The sequence below is a fragment of the Notothenia coriiceps genome, unplaced genomic scaffold (assembly GCF_000735185.1).
Source record: "Notothenia coriiceps isolate Sejong01 unplaced genomic scaffold, NC01 NC01_scaffold00002495, whole genome shotgun sequence".
NCBI lineage: Eukaryota > Metazoa > Chordata > Actinopteri > Perciformes > Nototheniidae > Notothenia > Notothenia coriiceps.
In genome coordinates, this window is record NW_011335196.1 from 13961 (window position 1) to 31306 (window position 17346).

Here is a 17346-nt window from a genome sequence, read left to right on the forward strand (position 1 = left end):
TGTATAATTTTCCGCTTCCGGGGTCCCATGGAGGCTCCCGGAAGGGGAGGGACTTCGCCTCTCTGTAGTGGGCACTCTGTGAATTTACAGCAGGACCACCAATCAGCTCCTATCTCACAGTGACTCGCAGAGACGAGCTTCTTTAATTTAACCCTTCCAATTCCAACAGAAACTGAATAGGCAGATTTGAAGGATTTTTAAAAAAAAATTTAAATATTATTTTGTAGAATATCTTAGGCCCTCAGAGAAGGCCTAGATGGACCTGACGGCTCGCCACTGGGACATGAGTTTTGGTGTTAATATGCGCTGCTCAATATGGGCCTAATAAGGCAGTAGTACCACAAGAATATAGTAATTCTCCCATAATGACACAAGACATGAAACGTTTTTTTCAAGTTTTAATTGTGTCTAAATAACAAAAAATTAGGTATTCTTGTGGTACTACTGCCTTATTAGGCCCATATTAAGACCAAAACTCATGTACAACAACTTCCTTTCTTGCAATAAATAAGCGCTAATTAGAGGGTTATTGAGGAAAAACTCTCAACTGATGGCCTATTACTTGTAGAATATGGTCATGTAGAATAAGGCATTAATAAGCGTTTTATAATGACTAATAAAGAGCCAATATACTGCTAATATGCATGTTAATTAACAACTAGTTGATGGTGAATTTGTGTACCTTAATATAAAGTGTTACCGATACAATCCCGGCGGCAGACCTAAATCAGTGCAAGGGCTTTTGATTTACGAGGGCAAGCCCAAGGTAAAAATAATAGGTAGCACGGGTATTTCATTCTTGTTGATTAATCATAAGCATATCTCATTTCTATATCTACAGTATATGTCCGAAAACAACATAGTTGCAGTCATACATTGGCATTTAAAATAATAAGCATCCCACCAATGCTGCAGACGTAAGTTAATTAAACAACTTTTTGATTTACCAGCTCCATATATTTGTATGTATCCTTTATCAGCTTACATTATAATGTATTAGGGCCAACAGGTTCTCTTAATATGCATCCATGGCCTGCACATTGACAATAATAATGCTAATTTCGCCAGGTAGCTACTCAAGCTATTTAGTTGAATTTCCTCTGAGCAAATGTTCTCTGGTAGGCAATGATGCAGTCTATATGTCCAGGGCTTTTATTGTGAAAGGGATATCATAACCCACAAGCAGACACAATTGCATAGTAAGTCAAAGCAAAATTGCCACTTTAAGCTATGAGTGCAGATAAAAGCAATGCTGTCACTCTTAAAACTATAGAGCATTAAGAAGCAAGCAAGCCAGTTGGCTCGAGCTTAAAAAAGCCTAATGTGGCCATTTATTTTCCGATTTATCTCACAGCAAAATTCAAAAAATCTTGCAGGAAAGTTGCCAAGTTGCCAAAAGTGTGTACCTACAAGGTATGCAAATGTGCCAGTGTTAGCCAGCTAGTTCATTTGCAACTGCAGTTCCTTAACGGGACTTTTTTTAAACCAATGGTGAAATGTGCAGAGCAAATAAAAAATATGTACTGATCAATTTACAGATTTACTGTCGATTAGGTAATAATCCATCACAGTTTGCAGACACACTTCCTGCTGCAACATACCATCCAACAGTTCCCTCAAGGACCAGGAACCATGAGCTACATTGAGGATTCATCTAAATGCACTCCACGTGTACATTCCTGACCCTCACTTGACTTTTCCTCACTTTAAATGCCTTGGGAGTTTTTCTAATGCATGTTGAACGCGCTTGACTCGTCTAATGTGCGTGAGTGCCTTATGCAGTAAACTGGCTGACAGCACACCATCGCCCTAACCTCCATGTTCTTGCCATTTTCTCTCTGTCTTTTCCTTTCTGTTTCCCTCTGTCTCCATCCCTCTCTATGCCCCCCCCCCCCTCTCCCTCTCTTTTTTCTTATCTGTGTCTGTTCTCAGGAGGCCGTTGTAACAGGTCTGCTCGCAGAGACAACCTACTCTGTGACCGTGGCTGCTTACACCACCAAGGGTGATGGAGCGCGCAGCAAGGCCAAGGTGGTCACTACCACGGGAGCAGGTGGGTGCTGGGTGCTGCTGGGTGCTGCTTTGATTTGATTTGATTTGATTGGATTTGAACGTGTGAAACAATAATACAAAAAACTAATAATAATATTAATAATTAAATGAATCAAGATAATTATGATACTGTACAAACTTAAGCAGTATCAAATTAATAAAAAGACAAATTATATATAAACAAATGATCAACACATCCTAAAAGGGGTGGGAAGAAGTTTACACTTATTTAATCCCACCCCTTCTCCCAAAAACGAAATTATAAAAAAAAAAAGTCTAAATGTATGACTACATACAATATACATTTACAATTATAAATAGATTATATCGTTATTAATACAATATATATTATTATTTTATATTGTATGTCCTATTTGATAAGACAAATATAAAAGACTGTATTTTTACATCCACCATCCAAAATACATTTGTTTCCAGTTGAAATGTTGTTTAGCAACACATTAATCACAACTGAGGGAACTTAAAATGTGTGTTTTGGTTTAAACCCTCCCTGGAACCGAAATGAGTAAAAATGGAGGATTCTCATAGTGTCTGTTTCTAACTTATCTCCTGAAATGATTATCAGAATGTTGTTCAGACAATTATTGCATTCAAAGAAAAAAACATTTCCTCAATACCTTTTGGTAAGGTATACATCTACACACAGGAATTTTAGGCGGAATAACAATAAATAAAAAATCCAACATCAATGTTTATACATTTCTGTTATTATGAATATAAAGAAAAAAGTCAGCAAAAATGTAAGTCATATGTAGCCTACCAAAGATTGTTATCTTTTCATAAAGGAAGATATGACTATTGACTTCACCCTCTGATGTCACCAGCCTCTAACATTAAGCTTGTACAGCCAAACAAATGCCTTCAATTGGGTGTTTAAAGTTGAGACATCCAGACCATTATTTCTAGAGATGATTGCAAGACAGAAACCAATGGTTGTTCATAGTTCGACCTTGGGTAAAAACAAAAGCCATTTTAATGGATTGGTTTCTCCACTACTGTATGTCATTTTTAAGAGAAGGAATATCATAGTCTGCCTATTTAACATTCACAACCATGATGAACTTCTTGGTTTCTTACAAATTAGTCTGTAAGTGACATTACCAGCGATCCAAAAAGCCGTTTTTGATCTCACCGATAAATCAACATGACAGTAGTGTCAGCTATTTCAAAATCATTACAAAAAACTGTTACCAAAATAATTGTGTGACCGTTTCATGATGTGCCAAAACAATAGTTATGGTGGGGTCGGGGTAAGGGCTAAGGCAAAGAATATTGGGTAAAAAAACAAAAAAAGATATATGTAAGGGAACCGTTTCATCATGCTCTAAAGTTTAGGGGTTATGGTTTAAGAACAGATGTGTTACTTACCACCAAATTACGTGTGGGAGTTCAACTTTCTGCATCATTTAACTGAGTAAAGTTTAGAGAGTAATCAAGATATGTTAATGTCTTCCAGTGCCTGGCAAGCCCACTATGATGATCAGCACCACCATAGGGAACACTGCCCTTATCCAGTGGCAGCCTCCAAAGGAGATGGTGGGGGAGCATGTGGGGTACCAGCTTCAATACAAGAGAGCAGAGGAGGAGGCTTTCACCATCAAAGACTTCAAAAAAGCAGATGATCACTTCACAGTCACCGGCCTCCACAAGGGAGCCACCTACATCTTCAAACTGTGCGCCAAAAACCGGGCAGGCAACGGGGAGGAGTATGTGAAGGAGATCAGCACCCCCGAGGACATTCCCAGTAGCTACCCCCAGAATCTGAGTGTGGTGGGCCTGACCGCCACCTCCACCAAGCTGTCCTGGGAGCCCCCTCCTCTGGCCGAGAGAAACGGGAAGATTGTCAGATATGTGGTGGTTTACCGAGATATCAATGTCCTCAATAACAACACCAACAGTACCACGGCAACAGAGATGACCGTCCAAGGGTTGCAGCCAGACACCACCTACGATATCAGAGTCCAAGCTTTCAACAGCAAGGGGGGGGGACCCATCAGCCCCAGCATTCAGAGTCGAACCATGTCCTTGTCCATGCCAGGTGAGAACCACAGGCTACCTACTGTATATGGGCTGCATTGTGCTTTCAGACAGGGTACTGTTGTAACATGTGACCAAAGAAAATGAGTTCTCGATTTTCCTGAAAAAGGGCGCAAAGAAAATAATATTTAGGTAGAGACGCACATTTTAACAGTCGGGTGACCTCAAGTGCAGCTCATTGCAACTTGAAAGAGAGACTGAATTAGAGATAAAGAAATACAGAATCAGAGGGTGGAGTCAGGGGTCCCCAGTTAACAACCAATGAAATGAGCTCCTCTCATCCTCTTTAAAAGCAGCAACAAGTGAAACAGGGTAGAGGCATATAATTTCCTAAAGATGAAACAAGATCCTATATATTATGAAATAACATAGTAGCAATTATGTTGTTGATGGTAGAAGAAACAGGCAGCTATTGGTGCCGTCAGCCAGGATTCAATTCAGGTGTCTTCTCAGAAGATTTTAATTATAAAAAAGATAGTCACACTATGTGTAAAGTGTTCAGCTTTTTGCAGAAATGTAAGCGTGATCCTTTGCAGTGGGTTCTGAGCAGAAGGAAGCACAAGTGAATATGTGTTTTTCATTATAATTTTACAGAAAACATAGTGACTGCAAAGGAAACTCTATATATTGAAATATTTAAAATGTCCTGGCGAATTTTTATAGGGTTCAACACAAATCATGAAGCGTTGATTACTTCAAATGATTTTGGGTAATGGAAGCATATCATTTTCATTTCTGAGAAAAATGTCAACCACAATGTTCTTGTTGTACATAGATCATTTGTATATATGTTTTTCTTTTTTATATGTTTGATGATAGTATTCCAAGCTTGGTTAGCTGAGAACTGCAGGGGTAGTTTCCAAATAATCTACGGTTGACTTTATTTTTCTGAACATTAGTGCACAGTGTACCCATTTGCTCATTTGATCTAAAATTACTTTGTTTTCTTGCTTTTGTGAAGCAGATATTCAGCTTTGAACAATCTCAGTCATTATCTGCAACTCAATTAATCAGCTAATAATCATCTAGACCTTCCCTCAGTGTTCACGAAGAACTTTGGCGTGAAGGCTGTGACGAAGACCTCTGTCCTTCTGACCTGGGAAGTGCCAGAAACCTTCAAATCTCAAGTGCCTCTTAAGGTAAGATCAGCTCCTGCTTTCACCGGTACAGCCACATAATTAACTAAAACAATTGTTGTTTTTTACAGATACTCTTGAACCGCTGCATATGGGCAATTAGAGAAAAGGTCCGAAACGTGGGACTAATTTTATACTTTTACATGTTTTTAAGCTACTTTGGGACACAATCATAGAAACATGGATCATCAAAAAGGCACCTGAAATATTTGAAGATACATGACGCATTTTTTTTTTTAAACATAGTTTCATGCTAGAAAAGAAAACACATATTGTAGTGAAGGAGCTGTATATGCAGACATGTACTGTATATACAGTTTGAAAATATATTTTGAACATGAATACGGGACATTTGACATACTGTCTGTAGTAGTCCTCAAGAGAACAGCTGCTTGATAAATCATAAAGAAAATCAATTTGCACCATATGAAGTTCTGCCTGTAGCTGAAAGTTATGACTGAGTATTTGTTAAGGGGCCTGTCTGTGCTGTCACTCAGATTTGGCATTGTGCAGCTCTGATAAGTGCAAAAACAAAGGTTTATGACCATGGATCAGCAAATAAATAAGTGTAAACACATCAATCATACTTTATTTACACAGCACCTTGTCACATAAAACCATGAGTCACAGGGTGCTTCGCAAAATCGAAAGCAGAGAACAACAGTAGGCAGCAAAGTTAGAAGTTTCACAGCTCTGATCAACAGATTGAAGATTGATTAAACTAATGTACACATTTTCTCAACTAACTATGTTATCATATACAAATAAATACTATGAAAAAGACAAAAAAGTTGAAAGATGTTCAACTACTCCTAAAATATGTTAATGTTAGATAGAACGTAAAAGGAATACATATTTCAAGAGAAGGAGAAAATAAATAAAATATCACTATATTACAGCTTTCTATTGCACAAATACAGTATTTAAATCGGCCCTATTATGCTAATTTTCGTTTCATATAAGTATGTTCTGCCTGTGACGTGTTTTCATGTTTTAAGGTTAAAAAAGTGCTTTATTAGTCTGCTCTGATTGGTTAACATGGTACAATGTGTTGGAACACTAGTCAATAGAAGCGTGAGTGTTTCAAAAAATTATGTCATTATGTTACGGAGGTAGACAAATTTGTCTTATTTAGGCATTTCAGGCAGATTTAGGTGTAATAGAATCTTCCTTTTGAGTGAACTTTGCTATTTTTGCCTTTGCAGACCATTTACATACACAAAAACCTATATAACACATATTACAAGAAAAATAAAACGCATATTAGGCGCAGTTTCACAGATAACCAGTGTTGCAAACATCATCAATTATATTAAATCCTTTAAACAGTGTCAGTTAAATATTCCTTCTTCCTGGCTTTAGATCCTGTACAACCAGCAGAGTGTGGAGGTCCAGGGCGACCTGAAGAGGAAGCTGATCACTCAGCTGCAGCCAGACACAGATTACTCCTTCGTGCTCATGAGCCGGGGGAACAGTGCTGGGGGGCTCCAGCAGCAGGTGTCCATCAGAACCGCCCCAGACCTGCCGCAGATCAAACCAGCACTATACCAAGAGGATGTGGAGGAGGGGGGGAGAGTGACCATCAGCCTGTCCACTGGGCCTGCTGAAGTCTCTGTCAGGTCAGTGCTGGTTGTGTTGTTATGAGAGGAATGATTCATGACAGATGGCTCTAAGTCTTCTGCACCTCATCACTCAGGACCGGCCTTCTGCCTACTGTGGTCTTATGTTTGTCTTATGATGTTTCTGTTTGTATTGTTTTTTGTTTTGTAAGGGATCTATATGCATGTGTATTTCGCCTGGTGTGTATATACATATACTTGTTCATGTATATTATGCCATGCTGTTCTGTGTTTCTGCCTTAAAGGTCACCTATTATGCAAAATCCACTTTTTCATTTATCTTCTACATAAACATGTGTCCCCTCTGTGGGACAAGATTCTGAACGTTTCAGGAAAAACGATTGGCTCACTTTTTCTCCTGATCCATTTATATAAAAACCTGTCTGAAAATGAGCTGATCAGATTTTGGCCACTTTGTGATGTCATAACGATTTTTTGGCTTGTGTAACCATTAGCCAATCACCAACCAAGGTAACCCCCTCAACCCCACACACACACACCTTAACACCTGAATCTCCTCCGAGAGCACCATTGTGTTATTTTTAACCAAATATCTCTCAGAGGGGCGTGGGGAGTGGCTCCTTATTTTCATCTAAAGTAACAGACAGAGAATCAGCACTTTTGAAACAGGGTTGAAACAGAGGGGATTATGGGATGCTGTAATGATCTGTTTGGTGTTCGGAGCCAAACACTTGAGAGACATGATTTGTATATATCTGAGACCTAAAATATATTGATGAAAAAAAGTATATATGGGGAATCTTTAAATTAGTAAATAAAATAAATGTGATCCCAAAAATCTTTTGAAAAACTGAAAACTGTTACAAATAAATGTACATGTAATGTAATGTAAAAATAAACTAGTCGCAACATTATAATTTACTTTCTTTGAATTTGCCTCAATAATACTACCCAATAATTAAACATATTATAACATTTTAACTCTCTGTCAGAGGCCATTATTTAAATTAGTATGAGAACTATGGAGTTATACTTTGGAGTACTTTCACGTTGTTGGGTATTGTTAAAGCTAAGAATCTGAGAGAAGTGACCTGAGATAGTGTTATATGTTAGTCTGTGCATCATCGATCAGTGTATGAGCTGTTTGAAGACCTTAGAAATCCTCAGTATACAGCAGCCCAGGGAGGCTTACGCTCATTGAAAAACAGTCAGACTCAAACAAACAATATAGCTCAGACACAAGCTTGTCTGCAGCCATTACAATCCTGGTTTTTCTACTTCTTTTCCTGTTCTAGCCAGTTCACACCAGCCAATTATCCACTGCAGCAGAAGGTTCTTTTAGGTCAAAGTAGTTCCGAAAGTTTACAAAACATTCATTCCCACAACACTACAACACCATGATTATATCCTAAAAACCGCACGGCCACGCTTATAATACCCCCAGTGCTGCCTCTGAGCTGTGTCCTGACACTAGAAAGCAATTTATTTAAGAGGTGAGCTTTAAAACCACAAGTATTCAGAATGGAGAATCACAATGCAAAGGCAGCAATTTATTATTCCTCAGCTCGATCAAGATACCAGGCACTGCAAATTATCTAGACTTAATTGTGTTTCAAGTGTTTGCTTCTCTGAAGAAATTGCCCAGCAGTAATCTGTAGAAAGACAAGTGGGGCTGATGTTAAACAAAAACGAATACCATATCTGTATGAATGCACAACCCAGACCGTTTCACTTATAGAAAAAACCTAGAAGGAAAAAGCTATATAACAAGTCTAGAACTGAAAGTCCTTAAGGAAACTGAAAAAGCGTTAGAAATAAATAACATTAAAGCTGTGTTTAAAGACTATGTATACAATGAAATGTATATATATATACTGTATATATTAATGGTGTTGTGTCTTTGTTTGATTCAGGTGGTACTACATAGTTGTTGTCCCTGTCAATCCGGCTTCTCATAGGAGGTGGGAAAACCCTGAAGACATGGACATACAGGAGGTGAGTGGATGTGTGTTCACTGTTGAAAGGTGATTAGGTCTGTTTGCAGTCTTATTTAAGCAAATAATCTATTTCGGGAGGCAAGCTCATAAAAGCAGCTACCAGAAAGGCAAATCATTCCAATTTCAGGTTGAGGTTTCTGGTTAAGGTCAGGTTTGGGTTTAAAGTTAGGCTAGGAGAGGTTATGGTTAAAGGTTCAGTTTTTTTTATTCTAACAGTTACCAGCCCTTATTGTTTTTACCTTGTGAGTTTTTGTTTTTGGTCATAATGGCAAAATGAGATTTTGCTATATGAAGCTGGAGAATAGACACTTAACATAAAGCATTTACATGATACATTATTAATACATCTATAAATGTAGAGATTATGTGGGACTATCCACCTGTCCTTCCGCCCTTTCGTTCGTCCATCTGTCCAGAGAGCATCTTAAATCAGTGTATGATTCTTAGTTTTCATTCAATTGTAGGTCTGCTGCATAACAATTTTTGTTTTGTTTTTCTTCCTCTTTTATAAATTTAATATTTTTGTATTGAGGTTGATGAATTGATTGCTTGCGTTGATTAAAAAAATTACTGCTTTAGATGTCAAGACAGAACACATACATGGCATTCTCATTCATTCTGAAGGACTGTGAAGGAATACTTCCCATAAAATGAACATTTGTGTACGTCTCGGTCACGCACTGTTGTATCGTCCCTGTGGCAGCTCCTGGAGCCCGGTGCTGACAGCAGCCTGCAGAGGAAGAAGAGACAGAGCCAGAAACTGCTTCAGCCATACATTGCTGCCAAGCTGGACACGCTGCCTGAGCTCTTCACACTGGGCGATGAGAAGAAATACAACGGCTACTACAACAAACCCCTCCCGGGCCAGCAGCAGTATCGATGCTTCGTTCTGGCTGACCTGACGGACAATGAGTCTGTGAGTGATCTATTTTTATTTATGACTTGAGCATGTAGCATGTCAATATATTTTAAAGGTCCAGTGGTTGAAGTCAGGGTGCTGGGCCGTAACACCTTCAAACCTACCCCACTAATGGTAAACAGAGTAGACCAATGAAGCAAAAAGCGTTTTCAAATTTAAATTTTTGTTCCATTTGTTCAATTTCTAAATTTGGAATATTTCATCCAGTTCTATTAAATGACTATCTGTTCTATAAAGTGATTTCTATTTTAATGACTCTATATTTGTTCATTACATTGTGTAGTCTGCATTTCAAACCTGCAAAGGCATGCTTCAATATACTCAAAATCCTTTGTGCTTTTACTCTTTTCATACTCTTTTAATGGGCAGGTGAACAATATTTTTTTCTGTTATTCATTTCAATATGTTTCTTCAAAATCATTATGTGAGCCGATTAGACTTTGCCCTTTTAACTGAAGGGAAAGTCTACACCAAAATGTATTGCCTGACTACCGATGCAGCTTCAAAGCATCTCAGACATACTGTAACGCACTCAACAGCATTATTGACTGGTCACAGTGTAGTGCTCCCACTCAATGTAAACACAGACCACAATCAGTTTAGGCCATTAAAAGTTCAAATACATTTCTTAAATATTCATGCCAGAAACGAAATAGGGAACATAATGGTGCAATTTCACTTTAAATAAAAAGCAAAAATAAGGAACGATTAAAGATGCCCTATTATGCCTCTTTTCAGGTTCATATTTGTATGTAGTGACATGTTTCCATGCTTTAATGTTCAAAAAGCTCTTTCTTGTTCTCATACTGCCTGTGCTGCAGCACCTCTTTTCAGCCTCTGTCTGAAACCAGAGCCCAGTCTGCTTTGATTGGTTAGCTGGCTGGCTCTGTTGTGATTGGTCAACCGCACGAGATGTGTTGGAAATGTCCCGTCCCTTCACCTATCACGTGATATGTGTTGAAGCGCGAGCCAATAGAAACTTGAGTATAACATGGTAATAGGAGTCAAATCTAAACGTTCATTCGGGGGACATAATATGGCCCCTTTAAAACAAGATGGCCGGGCAGCGGTCTGTTCGTGAGGTTCAATTTTATTTCTGATTTGTATCATATTACAGTCAGACACTACATGTAAGGTTCCAGGCAGACAGATGAGCAACATTATGCCAGAGATCAATGTGATTATCTGACAGCCAAATCATTGATTGGTTTGAAGAAATAATCTGCTTTCATGACAAACAAACAGTTATCTCCTGGGAATTCTGATTCTAAAATGAGTTAGGGAAGTCTGGGCCTCAGCCCTTCATTACAATAACCTGTTTATCCCCATGTTGATAAGATACAGCTACAGGGACACTTTTTTAGTATAATGCAATCGCCTTGAAATGAATTCAACCTTGTGAAACCTGCAACTATGTTTTTCAGCACTGTGGTAAGGCACAGTCTGTATTATTGTTGTACAGGATTGCATTATATATGAAGTTGTTGTTATTTTCTCCACAATATAATGTTTTTGCGCCCTTGATCAGTGGCCTGTTGGCAGATCCCAAGCTCTGGTAACAATACAAATGATTTTCCGACCAGTCTAGCACCAAATACCCCCCTTCTACATTGTAATAGCAGTGACCCCATCAATCCCAATGTGAGAGAAGCAAATAGAGTATGAAAGTGGATTTAGCTGTAAGAGACAGTCCGCCCTGTCTGCAGCAGTGTGGTGTCAGGAAAAGTTCACCAAGACCGAGGCTGTGCTTGACACCTCGCGCCCTTTAATGAATCGTAAACTCATACCAGAGGATGAGGGCATGGCTGAGGCAACGCGGAAGGGTTTTTAATATGCGGATCTATTGCTGATTATTCGTGGCCTTTTAATATCCACAGATGAATAGTCCTTGTAAAACTTCATTCCTACCCTGCGGGTCACATTCTAGTGCTTATGACTGCAGTGTGAGTCCCATACATTTCCCTAAGGCCTTGCATTGCTGAATAAACTGTGACATGACGGCCATGCTTTTTTCCCCTTCCTGGCGTTTCCTATCTGTTGAACAAAGAGCAGCCCCTGGGGGGGGGCGGGGGGGGCACATGTGCCAGGCATGACGCAGTGCAAATCACGTCCTTGAGTCATGCAGGTATAGCTCTCAGGCACTGAAGACGTGATCCCTGCTGTCATTCACAAAGCACAGCATTCTCTTTCTAACTTCAATTGCTTTTGCTCTTCATACTAGTCATTAACCCTGTTCTTTATTTAATGCTTAAGGATATCCAAGTGAGATTCCATTTGGCTCTCGAGGGTCTTCATCATCTATTAACCCCAACCTCCTACACAAGCTGATCCATGGATAGAGTTACATTATCTGTCATTCACATTATGCTTTTATCCAAAGCAACACTACAATACTGTAGAGATCTTGCCAAAGGACACTTGTGGCGTATTTCCACTGCAGTGCCTCGCTCGGCTTACTACGGTATGGCTAGGCCTCGTTAGGCCTTGTTAGGCCAGGCTCACTTTATGCTGCGTTTCCATTACAGTTTAGGAACTGGGGTGGTAACTATTGTAACGCAGTTTAGGCGGAGCCGTGACGTCATCTTCAATGCGAAACACAAAACCAACATCAGCTGTTAGCTGTTAGCACTCAGAGCTCACAGCTCCTCATATCTGTTCAGAAACTAGACAAAAGTTAAACAACTGCAAACCACAGACTGTCTGTGTCATGGCGAAAACAGTCCCTGGTTTATTTATGTCTGTATAGGCCGTTGTTGTGAGTGTGGATGGTCGGAGCACCCCAGTTGATAATTCTCGATCGTTGGCACGCTGATAACAATTTCTTTTTTAAATGGCACTTCATATCAAAAAGGTTGCCGACCTCTGAACTATAGTAACGCAGTGTAGGCGGAGCCGTGACGTTATCTTCGATGAAACACAAAACCAACATCAGCCGTTAGCTGTTAGCCCTCAGAGCTCACAGCTCCTCATACTGTATATTGCAAATTTCCCCTCTGTGGGACTAATAAAGGTATTCTGATCTGTTCAGAAACTAGACAAAAGTTAAACAAGTACAAACCACAGACTGTCTGTGTCTGTATAGGCCGTTGTTGTGAGTGTGGAGGGTTGGAGTATATACAACGTTAGCTTAGCCGATCTCCATTCAGAAAACACGAATTTTAAAAGGTTTTTCGCCTGCTGTCTTGTCTGCAGACTTGTCAAAGCATTCATTCATGTTTTTTACTAACCGGTATCAGTATGTTGTTACTTCGGCATCATTTTGAAACGTGTATTGCAATTAAATCACGGTAAAATATGTTCATTTTGTTGTAGTTGCCAGCAATTCTCTCACTAGTTTAGCATACTCAGCCCGGTTGTTGGCCCGGAAAGAACCTCGATTATGGAGAGCCAGAAAACTGTGAAAAGGTACCCGCTAGCCGGAACTACGCCTAGTGGAAACGCAACCAAAAACGGGCACGGCACGCTTAAACCGCGCTGTAGTAGAAATGCGCCATAAGTGGTTGACTAATCACAACAGAGTTAACCAATCAGAGCAGACTGGGTTCTATAGGGCCCCTTTAAATCAGAATCTTTAGCATAATACAGAGCTTTTTCAAGTCACTCATTAGGATATTCACATAAGGATAATGGAAATTTAGCACAATAAATAGTGAATGGTAACTTTCTTGCAACAAGCAGGAGCTAATGTTCCATTAACTTGCATAGAGCAACTGTTCCCACTGGCAAACACTCAGCCCTTACACATAATTGCACTGACAGACAACAGAAACCAGCAGACTCTACTGACTGGAGTTTTAATGGATTTGACATCACTTTTATTTGCGTCTGTGAATGCCTATATGGCAGGCAGAGCATTAGGTTTAGGGGTCTGTGCGCACACCCTGGAGAGGAGCGTAGTCAGCATCTACTGAGCAGGAAACAATGACATCAGAGTGGGAGAGGAGGAGAGTTGGGGGAGGGAAGTGTGCGAGGGAGAGAGAGAGTAAGAAATGCATTGCATGTATTCCAGCAGGCTCACTAGGTACGAATGGAAACAGATTTTAAAAGTCCATCCTGCTCTTTTCTCCTCACTCTCACTGAGCATGTGGACATCTAAACACCCCAGCAGGACATCTGACACATAACTGATGTCTGTGTATCACATTAGTTTCCTATTATGGGCTCCTGAGTCACATAATTGTGTCTTGTATTAGTCCTTTAATCTCATCTGAAACCACATCAAAGAACGCCAACACAAGCACAGACCATAAACTATGAACAGATATGAAAAATCGCTTATGGAAGTGTGGTTTCGACACAGATAAGTGATACAAAAAAATGGTTGGCTGAAATATTTTTCCATCCTGTGTGCTGTGATTCAGCAAGTCCACCACAGCCCAGTCATCTGGCAGCATGGGACCGGAGCCACGGCTCTGATTAGGTACAGATGTAGAAGCACTGAGATGCCTTTGGAGGCATCCCAAATTCATTGACCCATGACCAAAATGCCCCTCTCTATGATTGGTTGCTAATATCTCAACATTTCACTGCAGTGGCCCTGTATTGTGGCAAAACAATGGAGGAAAAATGTATTAGAATATCTGCTAAATCATGCTTCAATTACGTGTTATTGAGTGATTTGTTTCCCTGATGAAAGACGAAGAGCAGGCAGAAGGACCTTGGACTGTGTGTGATACTTTACACATCTAGCCAGCACTGGTTCTCCGCCCCTAATGATGAAGCAGCAGAGAATCTTATGAGATTCACTTGAAACTAAACAACCAAATAAGGATTAAGATCAAATTTCACAGCGCTTGACTCACACTGCCTTGAAAGCTGAAGTACAGGAAAAGAGTTGGAAGTGTCCTAAGGATCGTAAATAAAACTTTAATGCCTGCCACTGAACAGGATTAGTTTTTTTGTGTGTAGATGAGGCCATTTTATAGTGCAATGATACATAAAAGCACCCTGTTAAAACGTAGCACCTGTGGACTTGCATGTTCTCTTAGAGATTTGGTCCTTTTAGTTGCAAATGTATAAAAGGGTGCTCTCTAGTGGTTGAATTCCAGAAAAGCTAGAGACCCACTATAAACCATTGTTGTGACTCAATTCAAACTATAATTTTACAGAATGATTTCTGAGTGAGCTGTTTACAGTCGTTGCACTATTGCACCAAGAATAGCTCAAAAAAGATGTTGATGGTGTTGAAACAAAAGTTAATTGATTTTTGAAGAAGATTAATCTGAAACAATGTGCACTTGTTTAGTTGTTTAATCGAGCAGACATTAAAAACATTTTCTTCTCAAATGTTAAAGGGGCTCTTTTAAGCTAATTTTCAGTTAATATTTGTATGTTGTGGTTCTACTGAGACATGTTTACATGCTTTAATGTTCAAAAAAGTCTTTATTTTCCTCATACTGCCTGTTCTGCAGCACATATTTTCACCCTCTGTCTGAAACCAGAGCTCAGTCTGCTTTGATTGGTTAGCTGGCCGGATCTGTTATCCCGCACCTTAGCTTATCACTTACAACATGCTGGAGCACTGGCCAATAGAAGTGCGAGCGTTACATATTGATGTCATTATGTTATGGAGGTATACAAACCAGTTCAATGGAGGCGTTTCAGGGATTTTAGTCTTTGCGGGCCATTTTATATGCACAAAAACCAATATAACATAATACAGGACAGGGAAGACCCCGAAAACAATAATAGGGCCTCTTTAGGATTTGCTTCTTTTCTTTTTGTCTTCTACGTGACTGAGCTCTCAGGAAATTGTATGCCTTTTTTACACTTGAATCAAAACAATTAAACACAATGAATCATTTAATGGAAGAGTAATCATCAGAGATTGATAGTTTAAATAACTTTAAGTTGCAGCCATAGAAATGACAGTGGTGGTGAGAAAGCTTCAGATCTTGGAAAACGAAATGTATTAAATCTTCTCTTTGAGAAATGTAATTGGCTATGAAACCATGCTGTCACAACATGGCAACGTACATTGATCTGTAAGGGAAAAAACGATGTATTTATCTATAAAAATGTGTATGTAATGTGGAGTTGATGGACAGTACATGTATAATTATTCATTAAATTCAATAAGAAGTCACAGAGAAAATATTTTAGTTTTTTAACAGCATTTATTTAGCTTTCTCCATACGATACATTTAATGTACAACAGCACATACTGTATTCTGAAATAACTCTCAGTATAAAATAGGGCTTCTACAATCAAGGTACAGTCATAAAATGCTCTGAGGGACATGACGACGACGGCAACAGTAAAACACCTTCATATAAAGCGCAGGATATTTAGAGAAGTGATTGTATTTGCCGAGCGGCTGAACTTCACACCACACCTCTCAGAGCATCCGACATCCTGCAAGAACCCGTTTTCTTTTTTCTCTTGGTTCTGGTTTCACAACTGAGGAGATTTGAAACGATAATCAACGCATAAGAATATGATCTATTAGAACCGCTAAAAATATAAGTCTTGGTAATATGAGCTGATAAATCAGGCCTTGTTTGGATACTGAATATATACCAAGGTCAAAGCATACACTGTATTATGACTCCTAATCAAACGTATATCTTTACAATCATATATTTATTTGTTTGTGACTGTAGCTGTACCCACTGGATTGTTTCTGAGTGTTTTCCGGACATCAAGCACTGTAACATGTATACTGTACTATCACTGAAGCCACAAGAAACCCAGCTTTATTTCAAACATCAGCCAATTATAGATCATTTAAAAAAGGATTTTATCATCTGCAGATGAGCACGTGTGAGCCTATATAGTGTCTATAAATGTGTCTTTAAATAGATTACACATAACATTGACCAGCTTTTGTGTTAGTTTGCTATACCATAGTGCTTCAGGTGTAGATTATACAATATATAACATGTCCAAATGGTATGAGAGAAGGCCTAGGTACAAGGAAACGTAAAAAAAAGAAAGAGTCTGACTGAGAGGCCAAACAAACGTCAGGAGAGAGAAAAGAGAGATTTGTCTCAAGTCTTGAGGTAAGCAATGTGTTTCAGTATAATGCCCTACAGACCATCATACAGTTACAATCATTAATTCTCTATATACAAACTTCCTGATTTACATACACTGTACTGCGCCTCAGTTTAAAAATGTCATAAAACTAAATGTGAAATCAAATATATGGTGCAATTTCTTTTTAGAGGGAGGACTCCACGAAGTTTAATGAGGTGGGCGATAATGGACATTATGGCTATTGATGATGGCCTGTTTCCTCTTGCATACGTCACACACACTATCAAATATCTACAACAGTGCAAATTTTCCTGTTCGATCAAAACACTTGCAAACAATTGGCTAAACTACATCAGCTCATTTTTTGAAGATATTTCGTGGAGAACGGAGATGGCAAACTATCCGAGTGGACCATAGTGTATTCTTTATGTATATATCCTTTGGGCCTGCATGTTTTAGGGGGTCACATCGACTCTGTTTACTGCGTTACATGAATGGAGGAAGTCTAATGTGGCACGGTGGCTCAAATGAAAGATAACAAAACAAAAAGGAAGCGCTCTACCCCTCGTGGCTCCACTGGACGTAGGCACCGTTTTTACTGTTACCTTCTCAGAAGACAAGGTTGAGC

At 39.2% G+C, this 17346-nt stretch overlaps 1 protein-coding gene across 1 annotated transcript; it reads left to right on the forward strand.

The window, feature by feature from the left end:
* Positions 1-1932: 1932 nt before the first annotated feature.
* LOC104967801 (receptor-type tyrosine-protein phosphatase F-like) lies at positions 1933-14211 on the forward strand (the record flags this gene model as incomplete). The annotated part of the gene is made up of 7 exons (XM_010797335.1): positions 1933-2050; positions 3527-4108; positions 5149-5246; positions 6606-6862; positions 8737-8818; positions 9524-9736; positions 14101-14211. Coding segments are annotated over 7 exons (1461 nt in total), but the record flags the coding sequence as incomplete, so codon positions are not given.
* Positions 14212-17346: the final 3135 nt, after the last annotated feature.